Below are 26,016 nucleotides of genomic sequence, written 5' to 3' on the forward strand. Positions count from 1 at the left end.
CTAGCCAAGGAGCTAATGCGATGGAGCTTGGGCGCCTAGTTTAACCTGCCATGATAACCATCTCCTAAAAACCACTGTTCACCCATTGAGATTTAAAAAAGTTATTGTGGTGGTGACGAAGAGGAGACGATTTCCACACTCATGAGGCACTACCCTTTGGCGGGCTTCCCTCTGCCCATTAAGATTCACTTAAAAAAATACCTGAAGACCCGCCATGCCTAAAGACCTCTTGTTGCCGTCCTTCCGGACAGTAGGACACTGCCTTAACCGCCTCAACACCACCCCCCCTACAAAGTGCTCCAAGCGGCAGCGAGGCAGCCGTAGCTGCCAAGCTGTACCATGTGCTTTGTATAACAACCACCACCACTCCCGGCTTTTAGCTGACCTCACTTTGACATTGGTCTATGGACTGATAGCCCACGTACTCTCAACATGAAGATTAAAACTAGGGGTTCAAACAGTCAGCTGATGTTAGCCAGGAAGCCAAGAGGGGTGAAGGTATCACATATGACATAGGGCCACTCTGCAGGTATAGGCAGCGCAAGGGCTTAGCAAAATTAATCAATCAATTAATTAATAAACACAGGATATGCCTAGAGAACACTCTACTTTGGTTCTTCAAATGGAGTCAGGCCAATGGAGCGGCCATTTTTTAACTGGATTTAAAAAGTGACACGATGGGTGGACAAAGATGAGCAAAGTCTCAAGAAATGCCTTATATCACGGTAGTATTCCCGGTGTGCAGGGACATCTGGTCAATGATACTCCAAAGTCATTGGAAACCCTCACCTAGAAACGATGGCGTCCTGTGATTGGAATGAAGCTGCGCTGTGCAGAAAAGCGTACCTTGCTCTCACAATGTTATTCTGCTTTTAAGGACGGCTCTTCACTTACAGTAGACGGCAGTTTCATCCCAATTTAGATCGTTCAATCCACGTAGCGCGAGGTGATCCATCCTGAGGAGAGAAAATCAATCTCAGCAAATGTAATTAGAAACGCTCGCCTCCAAAAAGGCCCCGGCATATGGAAAGAGCGAGGAAGGCTCCGGGCACGCGGCCTTCGCCTCCGAGATTGTGATTACCCCAGAACATATAATGCTAGATCTGGGCTATAAGCAGAGAATCTCTGGACTACAGAAGCCCACCCCCCAAAGAGGGTGAGCATGTGTGGCCAATTTATACCTCGCATTAAAATCCGCCTGATGAGGAAGGAGCTGCAGGCGCTCAGCCTTCACCTTACGGTGAAGACCTCTGCGATCACGAGGAAGTCCTTTCATCCTGCACTAGAATATTTTGCCAGTTTTTCACCTTACGGTGAAGACCTCTGCGATCACGAGGAAGTCCTTTCATCCTGCACTAGAATATTTTGCCAGTTTTTCATGTATCTAGTAATTTGTAGATAGCTGTCGCCCAGTAGTGACTTTGGTGTGTCCAGCATTGGTTCAGGAGGCCCAGAGCCATGCCAGATCTCCGGTTTCAGTTCTTTTGTTTAGCAGGTTCCCTTGCTCTTGGATTGGTGATGCTAATTCTTGAAGCCATGACCAGCTGATTAATTGTGTGTGGCTTTGCTTTGTGGTCGCCTCACCTTCTGGTGTTCCTCGTTGTTGGGACCATGTTGGTTTATGCAGAAGAGGCCATCGAAGATGTGGCCATGTTATCTTGTGGTCATTTGTTTATGTATTGTTTTTTTCTTGTGAAGAAGGCATTTAAAAATGTAGCTAAGGCTCTTATTTGTGTGTATTATCTTTTTCAGGTTAGGGAGCCTCTAGACTGGATGCGGTCATGTTCTTGTGTGTGTGCATTTGAACTTGTGGTTTTTTTTTTCATGCAACTGAATTTCTCATGTATTGATTTGTGTATATATTAAGTTTTACCCAAAGATAATTCTAGAATATGTGGACAGCTTCTCATGTATACATTTGTGCCAGTTTTTATTGCAGATATCTTTGTTCAATCCAGGGGTTCAAATCGACTCTGCCTTTTTCATCCGCCTGAGGTCGATAAAATTAGTACAATTAGCTGGACCCGTGCTAACACATTAGCACTTCCCGTGTTGGTGCTGTGCAACAGATTGTGCACACTAAAGCTGGTACGGCAGTCGATGGAAACTATCATTGGTTGCTTAAAAAAAAGCTGTTTCTATGCATGCTTTATGTGTTGGGAGCAAAGCAATCTCCTAACCAATCAAATCCATGAATTCCAAAACATCAGCCCACAACCAGCCAATCAAATCAGTCCATTGCCTTCCACATTTGAGGTCTATTTTATGGATACTGGTAGGAATGTGTATGTAGCTGTGTCTATGGCTCTTCTACAATGTGCGTGTACAGAGCGATCATAGCTCACCTAATAATTCCAATATTGTTTCAGTCGACGGCTGGTTGTGGTGCACGCGCTTAAAATAACTGCTTATAAAAGTGACATGCTAAACTCCTTCTCATTTGGCCTATATAATAGGAATTAAGGAAGTACTCTCACACGACCAGTTGATTGCCTTTTCTTATAATAGCCTGTGCAGGATAATTTATAATGATTTAGCCTAGTTTGGCCCAAAATTAGTTGTTTACCACTCCATTTATATAAGTATTTACTAGAGTGCCGGAAAGTGGCTTTACCCGCTGGTGTTGGAATGCTATTAAAGACCAACTAAATACATTCAGATGTTCTGTTGTTGACATCATAATCATTAACATTGGCATTAAAGTTACTATTAAGGGTTTTAAAGCCCCCCCTAATTTCCGAATAAACCTAAAATAACTGTCCGACGTGCAGTGCACATAATGTTGATATGGGGTCTGTGGGGTACGGAGAATCGTGCCCACTTATCATCAGGTTTGCATATTTTCACTTTTTTGGCTACGTAATATGTGTGCAGTATTAATTACATTTAATGTTTGTATTTTTGGCACGTCTAATAACTTATACCTTGTTTGTCATATCCACACACATTCAATTACCTTAGATTTTTTAATTTTTTTGTGTGCTGTTTTTATCATTGATCAAAAAGGGACTAAATTAACTCTCAAAAGATACCTTGTATCATTTTAAAGTATAGACTAATCTACACGTTGGCATGCAGCTAGGACTTGTATCAGCTGAGTACATTTTGTGGTTTCTTGCAAATATATGCAGTTTTTTTTTTTTTTTAGCAATTTGTAGAAGAAAATGACTCGGCATTGAAAGGTTAAACGCATCACTGCTATCTGTATCATCATAATATTTGTGAATTGGTCAAAGAATCTCAAATTCAAACAAAAAGAAAACCGGATTGTGTGGTATTTTGCGATTTCAGGACCGTCATTTACGGTTCGAAAACAAAGATCTCGGTTTGGTAAGAAAGAAATGCGCTGTTTCACTCCCGTCTCCTTTACTTGGTGATACACTGACCAAACTAGAGTGGAGGATGCAATTGGAATCGTTAGTTACTTATATAGCGCTTACTGCCTTTGAGGAGGCATTGAAGCACATTAATATCTTCACATGGATGCAAGGTGACCAGACATCGACCCTATGGAGGATGGGCGCTCATGGCAGCGAGACAGACCATGCCTTTGTTCCCCAAAGAAACCGGAGACGGTGCTAGTTTAGTGAATCTGTCCGCCCAAATTCGGAATCCAGGCCCACGGCATTTAGGGAGACTAGAAGTGGTTTACAAGATTGTGTTGACTTGTTAGGATTCTCCAATCAAAATGTACCATTTGCAAATCAAGCAAACAACGCAATGTTGTCAAATAATTCGTTGCAACAACAACAAATTAAAAGGAGTTGGTAAAGTTTGTGAGAACAAAACCGCAGAAATTCGCTGACAAAACTTAGTTAGAACAAACTTTGTAGTTGAATTGTTTCGATATAGTTTTTATTGTTTTTTTATAACATGTAATCGTCAGCGCTTTGTCCTTACAGGGTGGCAGCCCAAACTGGCTGTGTTAGTTGTAGTACAGTTTCAGATAATATATGCTTGACTGTGTAACCCCAAAAAACTCTGCAGCTGGTCCCATCACGGCCACCACTGGAACCCTGATGCGCCCTTTGACAAGTTATTTTGCCGACAAACATACATATTGGTGTTAAGAGGGAGGTGGTGTTTATCACTGTGGCTGGTTCATTTCAGAGGTCTGTAGCTTTTACATTAGAATATTTTATGTAGGTTTTGTCAGTGATAAAGTGCTTCGTTTATGCCGGTGGTTACAGGTGGTGGGGACCACCACTCCTTTTGGGCTGGCTGGGTCTTGTTTTCTTCATTGGACTTTGACCCAAAGCAAGAGTGAGAGAGAGACAAAAGGAAGGAGGAACAAAGAAGAAAACAATAGGAAAATAGTGACAAAAGGAGAAAGGGGGATGAAAAAGCACCCCAAGCCACAGAAAAAGAAACCGCATGTGTAGGGTGGTGGAAGAGAGAGTCATGGGGTGGAAACAAGACTTTGTAGTCTTGGCATTCTGCACCCCAGGCATTTGGCAGCACCATCAGTGAACACTTAAAGAATAAATGTTGGGTCCAAAGTTTTTCTTATTTATATATTCTACAAATTATGCACAGTACCACGCTGCTTGAAGTGCTGCCGGAGTGGTACAGTCGAGCCTGGCATTTTCCTAATCAATTAATCTTCTGCTCAGCCCAGAGCTCCAAGGGCTCGATCAATGTCTTTCCTTGCAAACAAAAGTTTGTATTGATTGGATAACTCTGTGTGCACTTTAAAATTAGAGACACGCTGTCCAAATAACCATGGCGACTAATTTAATTAGCTTTATTAAGGTAATTCGCTTGAACATTTGAAAGACGCTTTCATACGTGGTTCCACAGTGAAGAGCTGAGCCAGATGCAATGAGGTGGTTGAGGGAGGGAAGTCTTGTGCTGGGTGGAGTTGCAATGGGGAGATGGACTTTAATGCAAGCAAGGAAAGCGGGCACCTGGCCCCTTGGGTAGGTGGTAAAAGACATCCATACTTGGGGGGCAGAGGGCACACAAACCACTCGGTGCTCCAGCATCCATTGCTCCTCCCCTGCTTCTGCTACCATCTATAGCTCTGCCCCTGCTTCCACTAACATTCATGGCTCCACCCCTGCTTCCGTTACCATCTATAGCTCCACCTCTGCTTCCGCTACCCTCCATAGCTCCGTCCCTACATGTGCTAACATTCATAGCTCCGCCCCTGCTTCCTCTAACATCCATAGCTCTGCCCCTGCTTCCGCTACCATCCATAGCTCCACCTCTGCTTCCGCTACCCTCCATAACTCCGTCCCTACATGTGCTAACATCCATAGCTCTGCCCCTGCTTCCGCTAACATCCATAGCTCTGCCCCTGCTTCCGCTAACATCCATAGCTCCGCCCCTGCTTCTTCTCCAGGTATTGGCTGTTTAATCTGCAGCTCCTACTTTAACTTGTGGCTGTTTCAAGGCACACGCAGCACATACAAGTTTGGAGCTGAAGGTGATTAATACAGCAAGTAGGTTATCTTTGTAATTAAACGGATTGGTTGTGCTTGGTGCGCTGAGTGCGCGTGTTGATGAATTTCCACTCCATATATTGGTTCCAGTTACAGAGTGAAAGCCCTTCGGTGATGGGGAGAAAACTGCGTAGACCAAGAGTTATTGTCTCATCACTTTTTATTGACTCAAACATACAATTTGACATTTCTTTCAATATGTTTTTGCGCTTTTTGGCACGATTGTAGATCATTTTATATTCTAGAATGATAGCGTCCAATGTGGAGCGCTGTTTCGACACAGACGGCTGCCCGTCACGCTCTCTGCAGTGTGGGTCCAACAGTGTTTTGCATAAGGGTTGTGAAAGTTGAGCACAAAAAATGTATGATAAAATTTGTAATGCCTGGTGTGCTAGAGTACCTTGAAGTTGCCACAGTGAGTACATAATGGCCACACTTTATCCCTACCACTCACCTCTGGGGTCATACACATATTTTTCTTCCAGGTGGCATCAACCCCGACCGTTGTGGCGGCCATTTTACCAGTTGCTGACATTCACGGGCACGGCCCAGACCAATAGGATCCAGTTTATTTCTTCCTCGCTCAGGCAGTTCAGATCAAATACTTGAAAGCCGGTGTGGATTAAGCAACTGCTTTCCCATCCGCCTCCAAATTTTCTAAGAAAGGAATTCAACTGCAGGGACACAATTGCATTTTCCCAAACCCATATTGTTTTTTTTTGCTTTAAGAGTCGTTTCTATTTAATTTTCAGGAATTTTCCCTAGAATTTGTGTTTGATTTATTACTTAAATACAGTCTCTACCTCTTGCCTTCCTCTGGCCATCCTCTTCAGTCCTCCAGCCCAAACCTCTCCTCTCCTGATCTCTCTCTGGCACCTGCACCTGGCTTTGCTAAAGGCGCGCTTTACCTTGCCAATTTCACTCCACTACTCTTAAAATATATTTGGTGCATCTTTAAGCAGAACACACATTTGGAGGAAGGATCTGCACAGATAGTTCTACAGCAGCTGCTTTCCATGCTTGTGTTTTTGGAGACAACCGGAAACCTATGTAAGGAGACTTCCCACCAAGGCAGGATCTGTTTGATTTGTTACAATGTTGAAAGTAAATCACATTTGAGGCATCGTGTGATCCAGATTCACGCCTCATGCATGTACTGTTTGTAATACTCCTTCTACAGCCAGAGGTGGTGCTGATGCAAGGCGATTGTTGGCACCTGCCTTACAGTTTCACATTAAACGGCCACTAGAGGGTGCCAGATTGTAATAAATTCACCTTGAAATATTCCTGTTGTGAGGGGGGATACGGAGGATCTAAATGATCTGTGGCTCAAAATCCTGGTGATGGTTGCAGGCCATACTGAAAATGTTTCCTGAAAGTCGCCTCTTTTCCAAAGAGTTAGGTCTACGCTTTATCCAGTATGAACGATGTAGCTTTGAGAGACTCTTCTATAAGAGATGCTCGTGTTAACGACAGACGATGCTCAGATACTGGTTCCTTTACATCTTCTTTCTCCAGACAGCACAGTCTGAGCCCCCACTGGAAGAGGATGTTCTGTTTCCATCACTGTTTGTGTTCTACAACAGCCCTGAGATTGACTTCATGTTTTATGCTGTCGTTCCATGTCCTTTAAAGGCGGTCTTGTCAGTATTGATGCCCCCAGGTAGGGCTTGTAAAGCACCGGTTATGTACCCAGTAAAATGGTTAATAAATGCTTCTCCTCTAGAGCCAGCAGTAAATGTAACCAGGCAAGTGGTGCTCCAGTGAACAGCTGGGAGTCACTTGGGGGCAGCCAGAGGTAAGCAGGTTTCACCCCTGGCTTCCCTGGCTTGCTCTTTACTACCCGTTTTTCCCGAGATTAGGAAGGCGGGGGCTGAAAACGAAAGGAAGCCTGGTTCTAAGCTGTTTTACTTTACTAGCTTCAAGTCCTTGCTCTTTCAGTTGCCGCTAGACTGCGCTCCAGGTGTTGCAAAAGGGCTTACCTTTGTGAACTCATCCTCATGCCCTACCATCTCATAACTGGTATCTTCTCACTGTCATCATCTTGGCATTGACCCCAACAAGTGATAGCACCCAAGAAAGAGCCTTTATACATCATGTGTTTGAAGGTCACAGCGTCTCCTGAGATGAGAGGACGTAAACAGTGTATCAGTTCTCCGATGGACTGGCTTCCGCTTAAAAGAAAGCGCATCTTTGTGAAACGGGTCCGGTGTAGTTAAGGAGTCTTACTGTAGTCTTTAGTCACCTCTGACCTATAGTAGCGAGTTGGATTTTTTCCCTCTGAAGTGTCCCCCTCATGGTGGTGTGTTGAACTTGAGTGAGGTGGAATGTGATTGGTTGAACCTGAGTGAGGTGGAATGTGATTGTGATTGGTTGAACCGGAGTGAGATGGAATGTGATTGGTTAAACCGGAGTGAGATGGAATGTGATTGGTTGAACCGGAGTGAGATGGAATGTGATTGGTTGAACCGGATTGAGATGGATGATGTTATGCAACCTGGACTGCAATCTCTCTTGTGGACTACATAGCTGGCAGCTGTACTTGCGTTGAAGCACAGCACTGTTCCGTATGTAAAACGGGTTGTATTATCTGATATGGATGCCACAGTATATCCCCAGCTAGGCATGTTGGCCTGCTCGTGGGTAATGCTGGTGTGGATCTTCAGTTGGAATGTTGGCGTGCTGATAAACGCTGTGTTGTATTTTTTAATATGGGCGCTGCAGTGTATCTTGTGGATGCCGCAATGTATTTTTCAGTGGGGGATGGTGGCAGGGGCGTAACCTAGACCCCTGGAACCCCTGCGGTGCAGGAGGGCCCCAAACCCTTCAGACAGCCCTCAAACCTTCAGGGGCCCTCATTCTGGCCAAGGCCAATGAATGTCTGTGAGATATGGGAGCCTCATGGGCCCCTGATCACATTCTGCAGGGGGGGGGGGGGTACATAATTTTGCTTTACGCCACTGGGTGGTGACCTGTTCATGGCAATATTTATCTGAATTTGCCTCCTGGATGCCGCAGCGTTCCTTGAGGTGGAGATGCTGGCCTGCTCGCTCCGTTGCCACGGTGCACCTTCTCGTGGAGCCGCCGTCCTTCTCACAGGGCTGCTTCAGTGCATCTTCAATGGCGGACTTTGGCCTGCTTAGGTTCAGGAGGGTTGTCCTCACCTGAGCAAGGTCTCGGTCTGTGGACACCGCTGGTGGAACCCCCGGTGTCTGCAGGCCGACTCCCAGGGGTTCATGGCCGCAAAGCTCTTCTGCACAACTAGAAGCCTTTGTTTGGAGGAAGGTCTCCTCCGTGAACGAATAGATGAATTAAACTAGTAGAGCGCACAAACGCCCCAAAGACCGTCCTGGCACTGGGGGTTACGCCAGCAGGAGGAGGTATTAATTTTGCAGAAAAAGACAGGTTTTCAATTTTTTTCCTAAAAGGGAATAAAGATGTGCTCCTGACCTTCCTGCTAGAAGATGTAGGAAATAGATGCATACTAGCATCGTGAAGCATCTTACAGCAACGGGATTGGCTTGGGAATAGAAAAAAAGGTTATGATCAAATAGGAAATTACACTTTTTTTTATTTAAAAAAAAAAAATAAGAATTTATTGAAATTTTACATAATTCAAACGTAAGAAATTAGGTAGACAGTATAATTGCACGAGCGTCCAAAAACGAAACTAATTTTTTATGGAGAAAGCTAAGGTTGGATTGGGGCCCAATTCAGAAGGAAGCCATGACAGTGGTGTCAATTGAACTATTTATTTGCCATCAGCATAAGACAAGATCTCAAAGCCAAAACCTAATTCCAAGGCAAATAGAGGGGATTAACAGGTTTTAAATGACGTGGGGCAAGGAACACAGTGGGACACTGCATATAACCAGAGTGCAAGAAGAACGAAAAGGGCGAAGGGTGATTGATTGACTGAGAGCTGTTGGGTAATAGAGACTTGAACCCAACAACCTGGCATAGGCAGCTGTCCAAAAAGTTCCCGAGGCCCTGGCTCACAAAAAAAAAATAATTGGCAAATACTTACTCCCCAGCAGAAGATACTGATCGACCTTTGCCACTATGCAATAGTGTGGATGAATGGTGCCTTTCTCAAACATAGCAAATCAGATTTTCATAGCACATAAACCCATAAATAGTATGCATGCAGGAAATGTTGCAGAACCATTATCACACAATCACAACCTTGGAGCGATAGCTCGGATACTTCAATAGTACCACCTTGTTTGGGCATGGCGGTACGCGCTATGCCCAACCATAGCGTATACTTCTACAGCCAATCGACTTCATTCAGTATTGGTAGAACTCCAAAAGGCCCATTAGGTCCTGTCTCTCTGGTACTTTAGAAAAGGCACATAGGAACGACTAGTTTTGAGCATCCCTCTTCAACATTTGTTCTTACAGCTTAAGTTGTCCTATCCTCTTGGGTCATGTTGCGGGGCTTCTCTGTTCAGCCATGCTGATGCCGGCACCATGCGGACGCCCTTCCCTCCCGACACCCGCTAACGTTAATGTGTCTGCCCCTAGGGACGCCGATCCAGGGCTCCGCGACACTGCTGTCTTCCAAGTGCACCTCATGACGGCAGCAGTATGTGCCAGGGCCGCGTTGGCAGTAGAATCCTGACAGCAGGGAGCTGGAAAAATAATATTGACTGAGCACCGAAAAGTCAATATTTCCCTTTTTGCAAAGGCACTTTGTCCCATCAGGTGACTGCTAGCATGCTGTGTGTGCACCGCAGGGGCTCCGCTAGTCCCAGCTAGTGATAGGGAGGCGAGGCTTGCCTCTTCACAGGAAGCACTGGTGTATATCTGCAGGGGGGACCTCAAGGTCAAGTCCCATGGGGCAATCGCTGCAAAGACCCTCTGGGCCTCAAGTAACGAATAGTGCAATGATTTCTCCAGTGGAAAGTCGCCATTTCTTCAGCAAAATATTAGCTTAACTAAGATGGCAGCCAGGCAACTTGTAGCCATCACCAGGAGCGTAATGCAGGACCCAGCAGCCCATGTGGCGGGGGGCCCCCTAACCCTCCTGCCCCCTCCCCATTCTGCCAAAGGCCATGGATAGCTCTAAGTTGGAGACCCAGGGGCCCCTCATTACATTCCACAGGGGTGGGAGGGCTTCATATTGTACTACACTACTGTCAGGCATGTTTACGTACCTGTACCATGATGGCCCCTGTGCATACTGAGTGCTGGATCCATCTTCAACTGTTTCTATAGTCAGTCACCGTATAAACAATATATTACTTCTACATGAGTGAATGCAGAGGACTCAATCTACCGCTAATATGTGTTTCACTCCGATGGCTCAGACGTATTTTCTACATTACAGAACGTACAAATAAATCCATCATCACAGATTACAAAACTATGCATCCATATTTAGATCTATAGTTAGGGAAAAGGCATACCTGCCTACTCACACGGTGCCACCGCGTGACACTCGATATCCGCTCCCATCACACGTTCTCCCGGTCAGGAGCCGATATCACACGGTGGCAGGGACAACAGGCTGAAAATCACTGTAAACATTGGTTTTCCAGGCGTTGAACTGGCGACGTTCATTAAGGGGTGTGAAAACACCCCTTAGGCAGCACATCTGCCTCAGCAACCTATTTTTTGGGGGTGGGGGAGGGAAGAATAGGCTTGGGGGCGTGGTTCAGAACTGTCTCATAGGTACTTCTAAGCATGAGGACCCACCCTTTCAAGGCTCCGCCCCCTCCTCACATGGTGAGATTGTTCTTCAAGGAGGCAGGTATGAAAGGGTTTGGTGGCGAGGCCATGGAAATCCTCAGACTCCAGAAGCAAGCACTACAATTGAACCCCAGAGGCCTACAGGCACTTTCCTCTCACAGACCCTCCTGGTAGCTTTGAATGCTAGCTAGCATCGGTAGTCATTGGAGAGGTGTTGGGAGTGCCCTTAATGTCTACACTACGTGTCATTACACCCTGGCCCTGGGAACATTTTTCTAGTTTGCTTGATGCAAGCCACAAGCAAGTGATGACTGCCCACTGCTATTACTTCAGATCTTCATGGAGCCGGCAGCTGGTGTTACTCTCTAAAGTTCTGGGCGTGGATTTGTCGCTGCACTTAGAAGTCCATTATTAGCCGCCTTTGGTTGCAACTCTTACCCTTGACACACACTTTGATACCCCTAAAGTCCCTACAACCCTTCCTCTCTGGTTGATGAAGATAGTTGAAGGAACATAAAACAAACTAAAATGTATAAGTTGTGATTATTTTCTGTAGATTCCATTCCTCCCCTTCCCCCTGGGGCCTCAGCCTCAAGTTGAAGGCCAGTGAGGGACCAAGACAAGGGGCCCTCTCTACAATGTCACAAGGGGTCAAAGGATGTGTGATGTCACTTCTGCTGCTATTAGCATTTTGATGACCCAACGACCATGACGTTTTACTGGACTCCGGTAGCACCCCACACCATGTTTGGGAAAGCCACTGAATAGTGACGGGGAAGCAGCATTGATGCAAAGAGCCTTATTAGATAGCTTTTGTCTTGGGGCCCTTAACAGAGGTTGGGGAAGGATCGTCAAGTTAGTCCTGATTGGAGCAGGGTGAGTTTGCCTTTTTCCACTTGGATCCATGGTTCACTGAAAGCATGAGCAATTTGCCAAGCGTCCCAAAAATCACTTTAGGAGAAATATTCCTACCAACCTAGGTAGCACACTACACACTACAACCATTCAGAAATTAAAAATAGAAACATATTTTAAGCCTGTAGAACTTGTGGGACAAAACCTCTTTAATGAGACCCACCCTTCTGTTTCACAAAGTATGCGATATTCAACAACCTGCGCCGTTCAAGGTCACATCATCAGGTGCTTTTGGATAATGGGCTGGTTATCAGTAAATTTGCTGTCTTTAACAGTGCAAAACACTAAATGTTGTTTATGAAACCACTTCTTGGTGTGTGTGTTTGAACGATATATTAACAGGTACCCATTTTCTGACGCTGAGCTCCTCCTACAACAGCATTACGACGATAAGGGTACGCAATCAAAGTGTATATTACTCAAATAATTCGAAAAGTACAAGATGTTTTTTTTACCCTTATTGGTGGTGATCCGTCTCCTGTCCGCTGCCCCTTTTTTTTTGCCTGTTTCCTGCTCCTGTTACCTAGAACCCATTAAGAGAAGGATTTTGACCGAAACGAGAGAATGTAATGTTCCCGGGAACTGTCTGCCGTGCTAGTAATTTTGTTTAGTGTTCCAGCCCCGAACAAGGGCATCAGCTCGCCAGGTCCCCAGGTGCTCAAACTTCGCTGCAGTCTAAATTGGATTCAGATTACATTGGACCTTTATTCAACACGCCTCATCATTAAAAGCGCGTGGAGCGCCTAATGCCCCAATTTAAAGGGTAATGCTGGTGCAGTGTCGGCGTGCTGCAGCGAGCTGCGGGGTCCTGGCTTCTGGCGGGGCTCCCCAATCTGTTAGAACACCGAGCCGTGGCAGGTGGCCCATGTCCACCGGATGTGGGGAGAGGGCGTGATTTGCTCCACATGGCCTACGTACCTGCTGTCTTCACCAAAACTGGCTCCAAGTTCACCCTGTCAAATGCCTTTTCCTTCCTTTTTGCCCGTGGCTGTTTAACTTTACTGACTCACAAGAGGCATTGCCACTGGCAAGTGACTTTCATAAAACACTGAACCTCCATTGACGTCCTGCTTTGGAGAACCGTGCAATTTCTGCACCAGGAGAGGCATGACCACAGTGCTCAATTTGAGCCGGTGGTTTCTGGTGCTCAGCACTGGTACTTCATCATGCATACTAGTGCACTTTGCATGAGAACCATTTAAGGACACCTTAATTTATGGTAGGCACAGGGAGAATAAGTGATTTGCCCAGAATCACAGGATGATGAGCCGACGCGGAGACTCAAACCTGGTACCCCAGCTCTGAAGTTGCCAGCTCTGACCATTACGCCACATCCTTTCCCCACTTTCATGGTTAGTAGGAAATGGGCTGCTGCAAGCTGCCTCCTGACGAGAGCCCTGGCACCATTATTATTATTTTTTTTTTTACAAATTAACCACTGCGTGACCACATTGTGGCGTCATCACGCTCTGCATGATGGCCATGTGACTCCCGCACTATAGATTACCTGCATTCAAAATACCCTCGCCCCCACATTGTCACTGAGTGAAGACGACTGCTTCCTCACCTCTGTTCAGGTCTCCTTATGTACATTGCAGACTGCAGCACTAAATTTCTTTTGCACCTTAGTGGTTTAATATTCAGTACATATTCAGTACATCCTTCTTAAATCTCTGTTTTCCCAAACTTCATTTTTTTTTTTTTGTTGTCTCTGCCACATAGAGTAGAGTTTTTCCATACCTTCAATTCCGCATTACTGGAGGCGTTATGCACTTTGCATCCTAACAGCCTCAGGCCTCCTAGTGCTTGACCACTCTGTGGACCTGCTAAGGATGCAGAGCAGTACCACCCATCCCTGTTGAAAAGGCCTCCATCACAAAATATGTTCCCGGCACTTTCCTAACCGAGAGCATTGATGCTCAAATTACGGCCCGGGGGCCGCATGCGGTCCCCTTGGCCTTTACATGCGGCCTCCTTGTAAACAGGAGCACTGGGTTGCTACTTACTCCACTCAGCACTAACAGTAAAAAGATGTTAAATAGACAGGCAAGCCTTTATTTCAAGGTTAATTGGTGTTAAATGAAGGGTGTAACTAGGGAGTCCTGTACTACTTTAGTTCAAAAACCCCTTCATTTTTAAACACATTCTTGCAGCAAAAGTGTATAAACAGGACAGTCTTTTAAAAATTCAAAAACTGTATTTAATTAACATGCAGAACCCTTTCGCCTTAGTCCAATTGATTAGAGCATTGAGAGGTATTCATTTAAAAGTGATAGTTTTCAAACATGAATTTGTAACATGATTTCTTCCCCCCTCCCAACCCTGACAACAACGCCAATAGTGAACTAAAGAGGCAAGCCAGTTATGTGCACCCTTGGGTGGCCTGAATGCCTATTCTACATGACAACATTAAAGTTTATTAAATCAAACACGAGGTCCTCACATATGTGATAATGAAGAAAAAGTGAAATTAAACAGTTGCCCAGGATCACACAATTTGGTAAAGTGGGGAAGCCGGGATTAATCCCAGGTTTTCTGGTTTCATATAGTTGAATTCAGCCACTAGATGTATACCCTTTGCCTACACCAACTTTACCACCAATCCCCCCAACCCCCTCGCCCTACCGCCACCCTGCTGGCATCAATGCGGATCTCGGGAGCATCACAGACCAATCTTTTTGGCTCCTGGGAAAATGTTTGAGTCCCCATGACCTCTAAAGCATCACTTCCCTGTGATCCCGGCATTCCTGAGGACTTATTCTCTACTGTTAAGTGAATGTGGCGTGCCTCTCCCATTGCCTATCCTGAGAAGCCACTGCTAGCCACACAGGGTGCTTCTGACACATTTCTCTCTGATATCTTTTAATATTACAGCCCGTACAGACGCACACCCACAAAAGCTCTTTTAAAAGTTGCGCGTTTAATAAAAAGTCCATCTTTTCATGGAGAGGCTCGCAAGTTTCAAGCACACCAGTGCGCTCTTGTTACCACTGTGGTGTCTACAAGGGTGAAGGGTGTTACCAGTGGCACGATTGAGCCCTGACAGCGCAAACCGAACCTCTCCGACTTCTGGGATCAATGAAACGGGCACCATTGAGCTGGGTAAAAGGAACACTGGTTTTGGGATTCTCAAGGGACTGTTTGTTTTGTAGGTTTCACAATAAAAAAATGTTGGCTTTATTGTTCACTTAAGAACACACTGAAATAGAATCGTCTTTTCCCTTGGAATCCGTTTCATATGAAGCATGGGACTGTCCCAATTCGAGGTTATTATTTTGCAATAACTTGCATTTCACAGCGCCTTGCTTCTGTACCTACCCCTCCCGGTTAGTGTCAGGTACCCACTTGGGCAAAGGAGTGGGATTTACAAAAATAACAGCTGTTAAGGCACAATAATTGAGCAGAAATACAAAGTCAGGGTGTATTAAGCTCAGTAATGCGCAGACATGACATAAGTGTTGAGGATTGAGAGAAGGAATCGAATTAAGAGCGGTTTGTGTGAAGAGGGTCTCTGGCTGTCAGCGAGGAATGCGAGCCGAGGGCCCGTGAAATATCAAGCAGGCCTCGGCTCTGAGAGGCGGCTGTCGGCTCAGCCAAGGACGCGCGGAGGGCAGGCGGGCGCAGGGAGAGCCGCGGCGGAGCCCTGCGCAATGTGCATTTCATTTAAAATATATTTGGGAACTGACCTGTGATGCGCCACTTCCTACATATTCCACGCAGATGTGCGTCAGATCTTCGCCCTCAGGGGGAAGTGACCTCACCAACGTAAACGTCAATTAAGGGGATCCAGGTGCTTCCCCTAACTCGGCCTTTCCTCGTGAAGGTCAATTCCTCAAAATGCCAGGGGACGTGACATCACACGCCATTTGACCTTTACTTACTTACACACACACACACACACACATGTAAACACGCACACACGGAAACACACACATGTAAATACACACTCACTCGCAGGCACGCATATAACATACATTTACAAGCAGTTTTAAACTTATCTCAACTGACGAGGAGGTGGCAGGTAATTTTACAGATAATTTTACTCTATTCTTTATTACACCAATAGTGAATAACATACCATTATTCACTATTAATGTAATAAACAGCTGACTGAAAACCAGGAAAGCTGAGGCCCAACAGACATGTATAAGGACGAGGTGCCCCCGTGTTCCAGGCACTGATTTTGCCACCTCTGAGACCAGGGGCTTGCAGGCTGCGACCCCTGGTGACCCCTAAATGACCTCCTTGCCTTTTGTAGACCTGGCACTTCTTCTGGTGACCCCTCAGCCTCGTAGTTTTGAAGGCAGCAGCAGGAAGGGCCAAAAACCCTTGTTTGCTTTCTGTAGTTAAACATCTTCCCCTTCTCCTAAACCATTAGGATTAAATAGAAGGAGAGGCTAAAAGCAGGAGGAAGGACCAACCTGTGTGAGGTCATGGGGGGCGGGAGATGCGGTCAAAGGGTGGCTGATGTCATTTCCGCTTCCCCTGATGGTTTGGTGAATTGACGTCCATTTTTACAAATGCATACCGTGGATAGCGAGGTTCCTTCCCCTCTTTTTGCCTTGTACATTTCTGTAGCTGTTTGTCCTAAGCATTCATTTTTAAGAAATAGTTTATGGCAGTTTCTTTCATAATTGTCCATTGTCTGTCATTCACCCCAGAAGTTATAATATTCAAAATCGGGTGGGTTACAGATGAGGACTGCAAGGCCCGTTGCATCCTCTGGCCTGCCCAGCTGCCATGCTTTAGACTTGACTATCCTTTTTCAATTGATATGGAAACTATAATGCTATTGGTCAGCCTTCAGTGACTGACCCATCCCTGAGACCAGACCAAGATATGGATGTAGATGTGTTGGCATCTCCGGTGCCAGGAGTATGGTAGCCCCAGCCAAAATAATTTTGAGAATGCCACATCTGCAACCTGCATAATTCAAATTATTGTGTGGAGGTTTTTAATGCATGTCTGGGTACTTTCACTGTGCAGAATTCAGTGGCATAAAACCCCATATACCACAGGGAACGGGAAAAGTAGATATTATTTCATTGATCTTTGTGAAATATGCGTTTCATCCTCACACCAACAGCCTTCAAACCACTCTGCTGAGCTCTACCGTTGCGGGGCCACCAGGATTATGCAGTAAAGGGGGGAACAAATTAAGCAGCAGTGTTACTACAGTATCTTTTTTTGTGTATGTTGCATTTGATTTTCTCCGATTTAAAGACCAATTTGCTGTGGGCTTTGATGACCTAGTCACAATTTGCTTTCTCCTTCTTTTCCAGATCCTCAGCTAGGTCTGCAGAATCATTCGCGGTTACGGACGCCTCCGCTACCGATATCGCACTCCCACACCCCGAACCAGCACCATGCGGCCTCCATCAATTCCCTGAACAGGGGCAACTACACACCACGCAGCAACCCCAGTCCGGCACCCACGGACCACTCACTCTCTGGAGAGCCCGTGGGCAACACGCAAGACGCCATCCATGGTCAGGACAACTGGCTACTGAACAGCAACATCCCACTGGAGACCAGGTAGGCCGCGCGCACGCGAGATATTGCACCTCCAGAAATAGAGCGGTCATTTGATCACAAATTGAAAAATGTAATTAAATGTGCGAGTTTCATGTGAATTAATCAGAACACCTAAGATACCGGACAGTCCTTACTTTTTTAACATTAATGTCTCTGGATGGAACGGTAATTTTGGATGCAAATAATACAAAAGCTGGGAAGAACCACACACCTCTCTGTACGACGGACCAGGCCCAGTGGGCAGGAGACGGACCTTCTGAAAGACCGTCCCGGAGAGTGGAACGAGCAGGCAGCGTGTAGGTGCTCAGTGTGGCATCAGATCCTGACTCCTTGATCTCAGAGACCGGAAGTAGGGCGGACATTGAAGCTGAATCGAGTTTAGATTGTGGTGAATGGAGACAGACTACAAGCCCCAGCTTGTCTTCCCCGATAGATCCCACCTCAATTTACTTAAAGCATAATCTTGTTTCTGGACCACATCTTACACTCCACCCTATTGTATGGCGAGTTCACGCTCACATCTTCCTTTGTCTGGAGCACCTCCTGATGCTATCCCGGGCCACCCTGCACCCTTCTCTGGCAAACCCCTGTCCCAGGAGAACCACAAAGGAATTTGGCTTCCCTGTGTTATGCAGTTCCTCTCACTCTTCCCCACCCCAGTCCCCCCAAACCCCCCTCTTTCATCCTCTCCCCCACCCGCCTCTTCATATGATGTTCACATTGGACCTGACACCATTTTGGTAGCACGCAGCTACCCTAAGTGTGCTCTGCCGGAGAGCAAGACCCTGTATCCGAGACTGTGGTAGGAGAATACAAGGTAGTGGGTGAGATACACTTTGTTCACGCAGGTAAAACCGCACTCTCTACCCTTGTGCGCCCAATGGAGCTCCATTCTCACCCCAAATGTTTGAGGGAAGCCACGATTTGTGTGGCCCTGAGCAAGACCTGCTTTGGGACTTCCCTTTTCAGTGTACTGGGCTTCCATCAGCATGACAGCAGATGCATTGTTTGCTGTAAGCTACACATTCTGTGGGACCAGGAGTTTTAAAAAAGCATCCAAAGGAAAGCCAAGCGCCCTGAAATATTAGACAAAATCAAGAATCCCGTCATCTGTCTGCAAACATGCATGACCAGGGCTGCCGCCGCCTCCTTATTCCAACTCTTCCTCCCTAGGTCGGGATTGCACCCAGAATACCAATATTGAGAGTGGTTATATTTTATGAATGCATTCTCTTGCCAAAGGAAATCAATATCCAATTTATGAAGCTGGAATCGGTCTTTCCACTGAAAGGATGTGCGCGTCTGGCCGCGCTCCTTCGCCACCCAATCCAAAGAGCGAAATAGAGAGAAGGGAAATTGACTCTTTCGATCTGATAACTAATATGAAAGAAATATCTGGCATTTGCAAAATACACCTATGTCGAGAGGGCCTTGTGCTTGAAACAGTGGTGGCTGCACTGCAAGGCCACTAGGAACAAACATTGGCAAAGCCCATAGGCTTGGATTTCATTCAGCATTAGCGCATTGTAACGCCACACAGAGAAGGAAACGAGCAGGAGGGGACAGAGAGGGCATAGTTGTAAAGTATTCCTTCATGCAGATCAATGCAAGCACTCTAGGGGAGGCGGAAGGATACACCCAAACAGCCAATAACCTTAGACGAGAGAAGACTACTCCACTGGGCTGAGCCAACCTGCTTGGCACAGTCTCTATCCAATGGCTGAAAGAGTCTAGTCGAAGAAAGTCAGTGGTTGAAAAGGGCAGACCCAAAGCCCACTCTACACATATTGTAAGCAATAGGTGTTCTTGACAGCTGCCTCAGAGTAAGGTGGGCACCCAAGACCCTATATGTCTGCGTCTGAGGAGAAGTGAGTGGAAACCGGGCACAGTGCCAGGAGCCTGGCCACATAACTGTGCACGCAGGGTTCAATCAACCTGTGCCTGTCTGTGTACGTGTGATTTCGAATGCATAATTCTTCTTTGAGCTAGGAAGGCAGATGTGTTCAATTCTTTTTTGGGGAATCCGCATTTTCAGGAAAACTAGGGTGATAGTGTAGTGAGTCCATGCTGTTTCTCCATGTTTGTCTTTAGTGTCAGTGCTCTCAACACTGCCCCTTTCACGAGCACTCCTACCACACATCACATCTCTGGAACACCAGGGTCAGAAGACTGCGGGTTAATATAGTGTGCACAGGACAGTTGTGTTGGGGCGGTGACCTGCTGGCCAGGTATGCAAAGTTCTCCTCCTCTTGGTTGTTTGAGTGGAGTCTTTTTCTTTCTTGACCCTTGTTGTTCTGGTTTCTGTCTAGTAAGTTGGTGCTGTTAGCCCACTGCCCGGTGGGCTGAAGCTTGTTTCCTTGGATGCTCATCTGCAGGGTGCACATGAGTTTCTAGTGCTGTTGAGAATCTCAGAAGAGAGGGCAAAGAGCGAGTCGGCATAGAGATGCACTCTCGGAGACCGGCTCCGGTGCTTATAGGATCTTGTGCGCTACTGCGATCTTCTAGAAACGAGTTCCAGGTTCAACTTCTCTTCCATGACTCTCAACGGAATCCCTTTCGCCAGTGATGCACGACTCGCTAGAACACTATTGAAGCTCTTTTGTTTATTCACCCAGCGTTTTGATGCTTTATAGTAATAAAATAAATGTCTGGTGCCCTTCTGATGAAGGGGTTCAGTCCAAAGAATTCAAAATGTTGCAGCTTCACTGGGTGGAAGCGAGAGAAAGGGGCATCCTGTGTTGCATTTGATGGTGGAGCAGCAAGGATCCTGTTGGGTACCCTATTGTTCAAGAGCATGAGATAGCCTGTATGGCGGGTTTGCCAGCTGCTATTGGAAATCCCAGCTGCTGCATCATTTTCTAATTGCCTTGGATATATATATTTAGCTCTGTGGCTCTTTGAATTCATGTAGTCCATTCTACCTGAAAGAAGATCTGTCTTCCGATGCATTTTTCATCCCTCTATTTATCTTTTTAAGGATATATTGGTCTAAGCTCCCCATATTCCTTTAATTGGTCATCTCTCACTTTATTGTTCCAAATATTTTCCCTCTCCCCTCTCTCTCTCCTTATATAGTCCTCACCGATGCCCTCTAGCTTGTGCACTCCCTCAAACCGGCCTTGAATTTTCTGCTCCCCTCCGATATCTGGTTTTGTGTATTCGCTGCACTTTGAAGTTCAGTGATCTTTGTCTAATTGCATTTAGCCGAAGAACCCTAACCCAGCCAACCCGCAGCATCTGACTGCAAATAGATGATTACCAGCCAATACACAGGCCCTGGATCCTCAAATTACCAACTAATTGGCAAAGCCTAAAGAATTGATATTTCAGCAGAAAAAAAGCACCGGTAAATGAGTCCAGCCCAATAACTGCAGATGTGCCTGTGAAGAGCTATTAGGAACCACTAGATGCATTATTTCTGTAATTAAAAGATCACAAGCTTCAGACGGGCTCAAAGACTCGCGTCTGTCTGCTGGAGAAGAGAGGGGTCAGGAAAATCAATGTCTGTGGTGGGGAAGCAAGTTGCTCCTCAGAAGAGCCTGGGCTCTCATTAGTGCCGCAGTTGGTCCTTGAGCGATCAGCAGTCATCGCTCAGGCTCATCCCTGCAGGAATTGGTGCTTCACTTAGGAAGACCCAATGGTGGGAGAAGGACGCACGAGGTAGTGCTCAACGCTCACCTCATTGGCTCTTGTACATTATACAACGCCGTTTGCAGCGGCGATTGCAGGGTCCTCAGCATGGTACGCCCCAAGGCCTGTAAATTTGTATTGAGCACCATAGCCTGAATGAGCGGTGGTGATTTACAGAGGTCATGACGCGCCTAATCATGACGCGGTTTTTGCAGGAGGATATGTATCGCTGCATACTGCTTCAGCCTGCACACATAATGGGCCTGATTCACTGAACCATTTGCACCTGCAAGTCTGATTTACACGCCCAGACCGCTCCATTTGCAAGTGCATGATAGTCTTAAAAGGTGACCGTGTACTCCTAGAGCTTTTTACTCCTACATAATATTCACCAAGGATGGAGTAATATTGTGCAGGAGTAAATCCTACTTTGGTTGGGGAATGGGCGTTCATACTGGGGATTTCCCTGTAAAGTTTGGTAACGCCACAATCTCAAGAGTTGCTCAAAGGTGATGGCATTTCACGCTGAATAATTACGCAATATGTACATGTACAGTTACACATGTGGAAATGCTTCCGCATTGTCATACCCTTTAGTCTTTCAAGAATTCACAAAGCTTTCCAGAAGTATGGGTGGACGGATTCTGTCATTCCTCATTCGTGCCAATTTGATGTTGTCAGTTTAGACAAGCAAACACCTCTTTTACTTACGTAGTCCTGCAAAAAGGCAACATAGCGAAGAGAAGGGACTCCAGGCCGGTTACCATGGCAAGGATACACCCTTCTGAAAACAAAGTCTGACTCCCAAACTTTGAACCCTCCCCTAATCTGTATCACTTCAGATGGACATAATGGTCCTCCTTAAGGGGACTATTTTCTGCAAAACCCACAAGGTGATTGCAAAACCCAGGATAGGCTGAGAATAAGTCACTGTACAAATACGTACCTATTGGTCAACATGCCCGGCGAGGTCTTTAGAAAACCCAGATACCATACAGTAGGGTGAACGACAGCCAAATCAATATGGCTGACAATTTTCAGTAGAGTATTACAGACGGAGCACAGTAGGGTGGAATAACAGGGCCCTTTGTAAATGAATACGGACATCTAAAGTTGCAACCTTAAAATATTGGACATATACTGCACCCAAAAGAATTAAATAAAAGTTGGAAATAATAGTTTGATCACGCGTGCTTTGATGCTGTGCAAGCCTCGCATAACAAATCAATGATGCTGACCCTAAATTTGCAAAAACTAGCAAACCCGCATTAGAATCTATCACTGTTGACCTGACGCCCCATCTTCTCAACGGATTGAAGTTGAAATGACTTGTGCAACGTGATGAAGATGATTGAGCTATAGCTTTCTAGGGGCTACAAACCCATCCGCTAGGATAGAACTCCAAAATCAACGCTTGTTGCGGATCCACTTCTAGAACGCTGCATCTAAGTGACGAGGCTAACCGAAAACGCTACTAGACTAATTTCTCTAACCCTATATTGTGAAGTTGTGGTCAGCTCTGCTCTTTACTCGGTAACATTCACCATTGTAAGAGAAGTGATTGGTTCAGGCTGGGCTGAATGAAGACTGCTCTCTGAGTTCCAAAGGTGAGGGATTGTTCCAATTTCTTTTGTTGCAAACCAATTTTGCTTCAAGGTTTCAAACAATTCAGTAGACCTCGTGTAAAGCATCCTGTCGAAGCGGCTCACGCGGAATGCATGTTTGTTGACAACCCCTCTAACAATTTTTTGATAATACTACAAAGCCTCTAGTTTGTGCAACTGTTCCTGCCAACATCTAGGAAACTGATAACTTGTAAGAGAATAATATTAATAAATAATATTGTTGTTGCTATTGTTACTTTTCTTTTTATTGGTATTATTGTTAACTTTATTAGTTTTCCCTTTTGTTGAACTTTAGAAACGTATTGTCTATACTGCTAATAGGCACATCAGAAATTGCCGGCTTTGGAAACCTGCAGGGCCTTTGGCACCGACTGTATTAATGTTTTTTCTGTATCTATGGGTATCAAGCCATCACTTTAACTTCACAAATGCACTTCAGCATGCAAGACCATGTTTTCGAAAATGGCACTTCATAGATGCATGACTCACGGCCTTCATTCATGTTTCCATCTGTATGTAGAAACATAGCAAAGCAGACATTCCTAGAGACATTGCAGGACAACCTCATTGAAATGGACATTCTCACCTCCTCCCGACATGACGGTGCTTACGATGGGTATGTTATCCGCTTATGCAGTCATCTTCTATAATGTGAATTCATTTGGCATGCTCACACGTACTAACCCCATTCGTTTCTCAAGCTAAATGAAGAGTTTAGCTCCTCGGAGGCAGCTTTGATGGTTTGTGGGTCCGAGACTTCCAAAGCGCGCCCAAACTGGGGCTACGGTTGGAATGTCTGGGCTCCAGGTATCAGAGTTTATCAAAGATCCCTCCTCCAAATACAGTGTCCTGTACATATTAATGGCATCTCATTAATATGCTGATACACGCTATTTCATTGGCTTTACTTTGCACTCCATAAAGGCACTGTATTGGGAATCGTTTCAAGATGGCCGACCTGTTGCTGAGAATTGGACTCTTTCTAGTCTGAAGCACTGTGTGTTTTGATAGAGTTTATCACATTGCGCTTGAGGAACAGTGTTAACCTTTCTGTCTTGCAGGTTTTGAGTGTGTTAATTTAGCTTCTCTTTTTCATCAACGTGGAGAAATTAATTGGAGAATGTAAATCATTTTTGGCTATGATGGAATTTGAAATGGAGCGGATCGCAACTGTCCTGAATAGGAAACCCCAATCTTTTCTTGTTCAGAAATGTCTCTACCATAGCTCAAGAGGCATGATCTTTCTGTTTCAATTGCCATCTGTTCCTTTTCTAAGTATAATCTTGTTTTTTTCTGTGGACGTTCTCCCGTGTAAGCAGCCATTTTCTTCACCTGAATGCAGCCAGCACATCCTCACTTACTGCCACTGCTGTTGATACATGCCAGCTCCCCACCGGCTCACCTCTGGTGCTCAAAACTGACTGAGAAGAGAAAAAGCAATTAAATGGGTCAGACACGCTAGACCGACTAGGGATGCGTGGGAAAGTACAGTACTAGGAGTTCTTTCTCAATACATTGGGGTGATTCAGAAAGGCACTTACATTAAAAAGAGCACTTTTAGTACTACTTCCCTTTCTCTTATGGGCATTTGTGAATTGCTCCCAAAACCTTTAAAATAACACTATTGTAGGAGTATTCATATACTTTTATTAGGGTTGTGCCCCAGTTTAACAGGGAGTTGAACATTTCAAGGTTGCTTCGCAAAGACTTTTAGGAGTAGGTGAAGTGGTACTCCTGTAGTAATGTCATAGTAAATTGGCCCCATTGCTATGTTTGTCATCAGTGTTAAGTAACAGTGATAGGTAAATATGCTGAAAAGTATTCATAAATATATTTCAAATTGCCCTCCTTTGACTGTGATTGATATTTCAGAGGGAAAGATAGTATGCAACGTGCACATATCCAATGTTTTCGTCTCATGTCTTATTTTGCCTCCAAAGTGATGAATGGGAGTCTGTCTTCTAACGCAGCTCAAGACTTATGAAAGGCAGATAAGTCTTTCTTTTATTTCATTCAGAAGGATGAAACAGAATGAAAAAAGATCCTAATTCCATCTATACAAGGATGAGTTTGTGACCATCAGCCTTTTTGTTTTTATGTTAATTATAGATTGATGTATTTTGGTGTCTTGTAGTAGCGAGCAGCAGTGTTTCCAAGTGGCCACTTCAGAGCACTAGGTTAGGTGATGGAGGGTTGGGGTTCCAGTAGAGCGACGGAGTCCTCCACCTGGTAGGGTCTGGTCCCTTTCTCTTCAGAAGAGGTTAAGTTAGGCAGACAGACCATGCCACCCGAGTTATCTTCCCAAGCTTCCCATAAGCGATTATATAATACATAATAAATAAATAATAAAAAAGATCAGCTGTTTCATATCACTTCTTCAGAATAGGATGAATGACATCCAGCTGTTCCACTGTTGTCCTTCTTGAGATGAAACGAGTACCGACTGACCGCCTTTCATCCTTCAGGGGATAATCTGAGAACTGAGACATGTGATAGTCCTTCTGTTGCTCCCAGTTGTCGTTTTACGTTCACAGTAGGGCCCCGCTATTACGCTGGCGATGCTTTTACCATATTGTCGCGCTTATGCAGTTACTTTAGATGATCGGAAGTAAGGGGAGATCCTGCAAAACAACTTTCAGCACTTGGTGTGCAAGCGTAGCAACAGTAAATTGTGGATAAGACGGGGAGACGCTGTAGGGGCAACAATGTATGGATTCCTACTAGGGACTGAATATACAGAGACAAACAAGGAATTACTAAGAAACAGATGCCCGTAGAGAAATGATTGTTATAATTTAAAAAAAGTCAGTGGAGCCCCTCGTTAACTAGAGGTTCCATGCAAATGGAGCCACGAAGATATGTAGGGACTGATGACTAATTCCTAGTGGACGGTATATGTATATATATATACTGGGAGAGCGCGTGCAGGGCTGGCCTCAAAGATACCCCATGGTCACTCCTCAGGGAGCCTAGTGCTGGTCTGCTCGTTGCTGCATAGACTGGGCAGTGAACGAGGTCCTGATGCATTTTCCCTGCTTGTGATCTACTGTTTACAGTTTCCAATTTCATATTAGCCCTCCTGTGACATCTTACTGTGACAATTTTGCTTGACTTTGTGGTTGATAATTACTTCTTGCACGGAGTGAGAGTCCTCTTTCTGTTTTCATGATTTG

The 26,016-nt window shown here is 45.4% G+C and overlaps 1 protein-coding gene across 1 annotated transcript in view; it reads left to right on the forward strand.

Moving 5' to 3' along the window:
• TENM4 (teneurin transmembrane protein 4) overlaps positions 1-26,016 on the forward strand; it is a 1,193,139-nt gene that overhangs the window by 866,675 nt on the left and 300,448 nt on the right. Inside the window, exons 8-9 of the mRNA XM_085623238.1 lie at positions 17,336-17,588; positions 23,364-23,459. Of these exons, the coding sequence (XP_085479364.1) occupies positions 17,336-17,588; positions 23,364-23,459 (349 nt within the window). The remainder of the gene's footprint in view (positions 1-17,335; positions 17,589-23,363; positions 23,460-26,016) is intronic.

The sequence above is a fragment of the Triturus cristatus genome, chromosome 8, assembly GCF_964204655.1.
Source record: "Triturus cristatus chromosome 8, aTriCri1.1, whole genome shotgun sequence".
In the NCBI taxonomy this organism is placed as follows: Eukaryota; Metazoa; Chordata; class Amphibia; order Caudata; family Salamandridae; genus Triturus; species Triturus cristatus.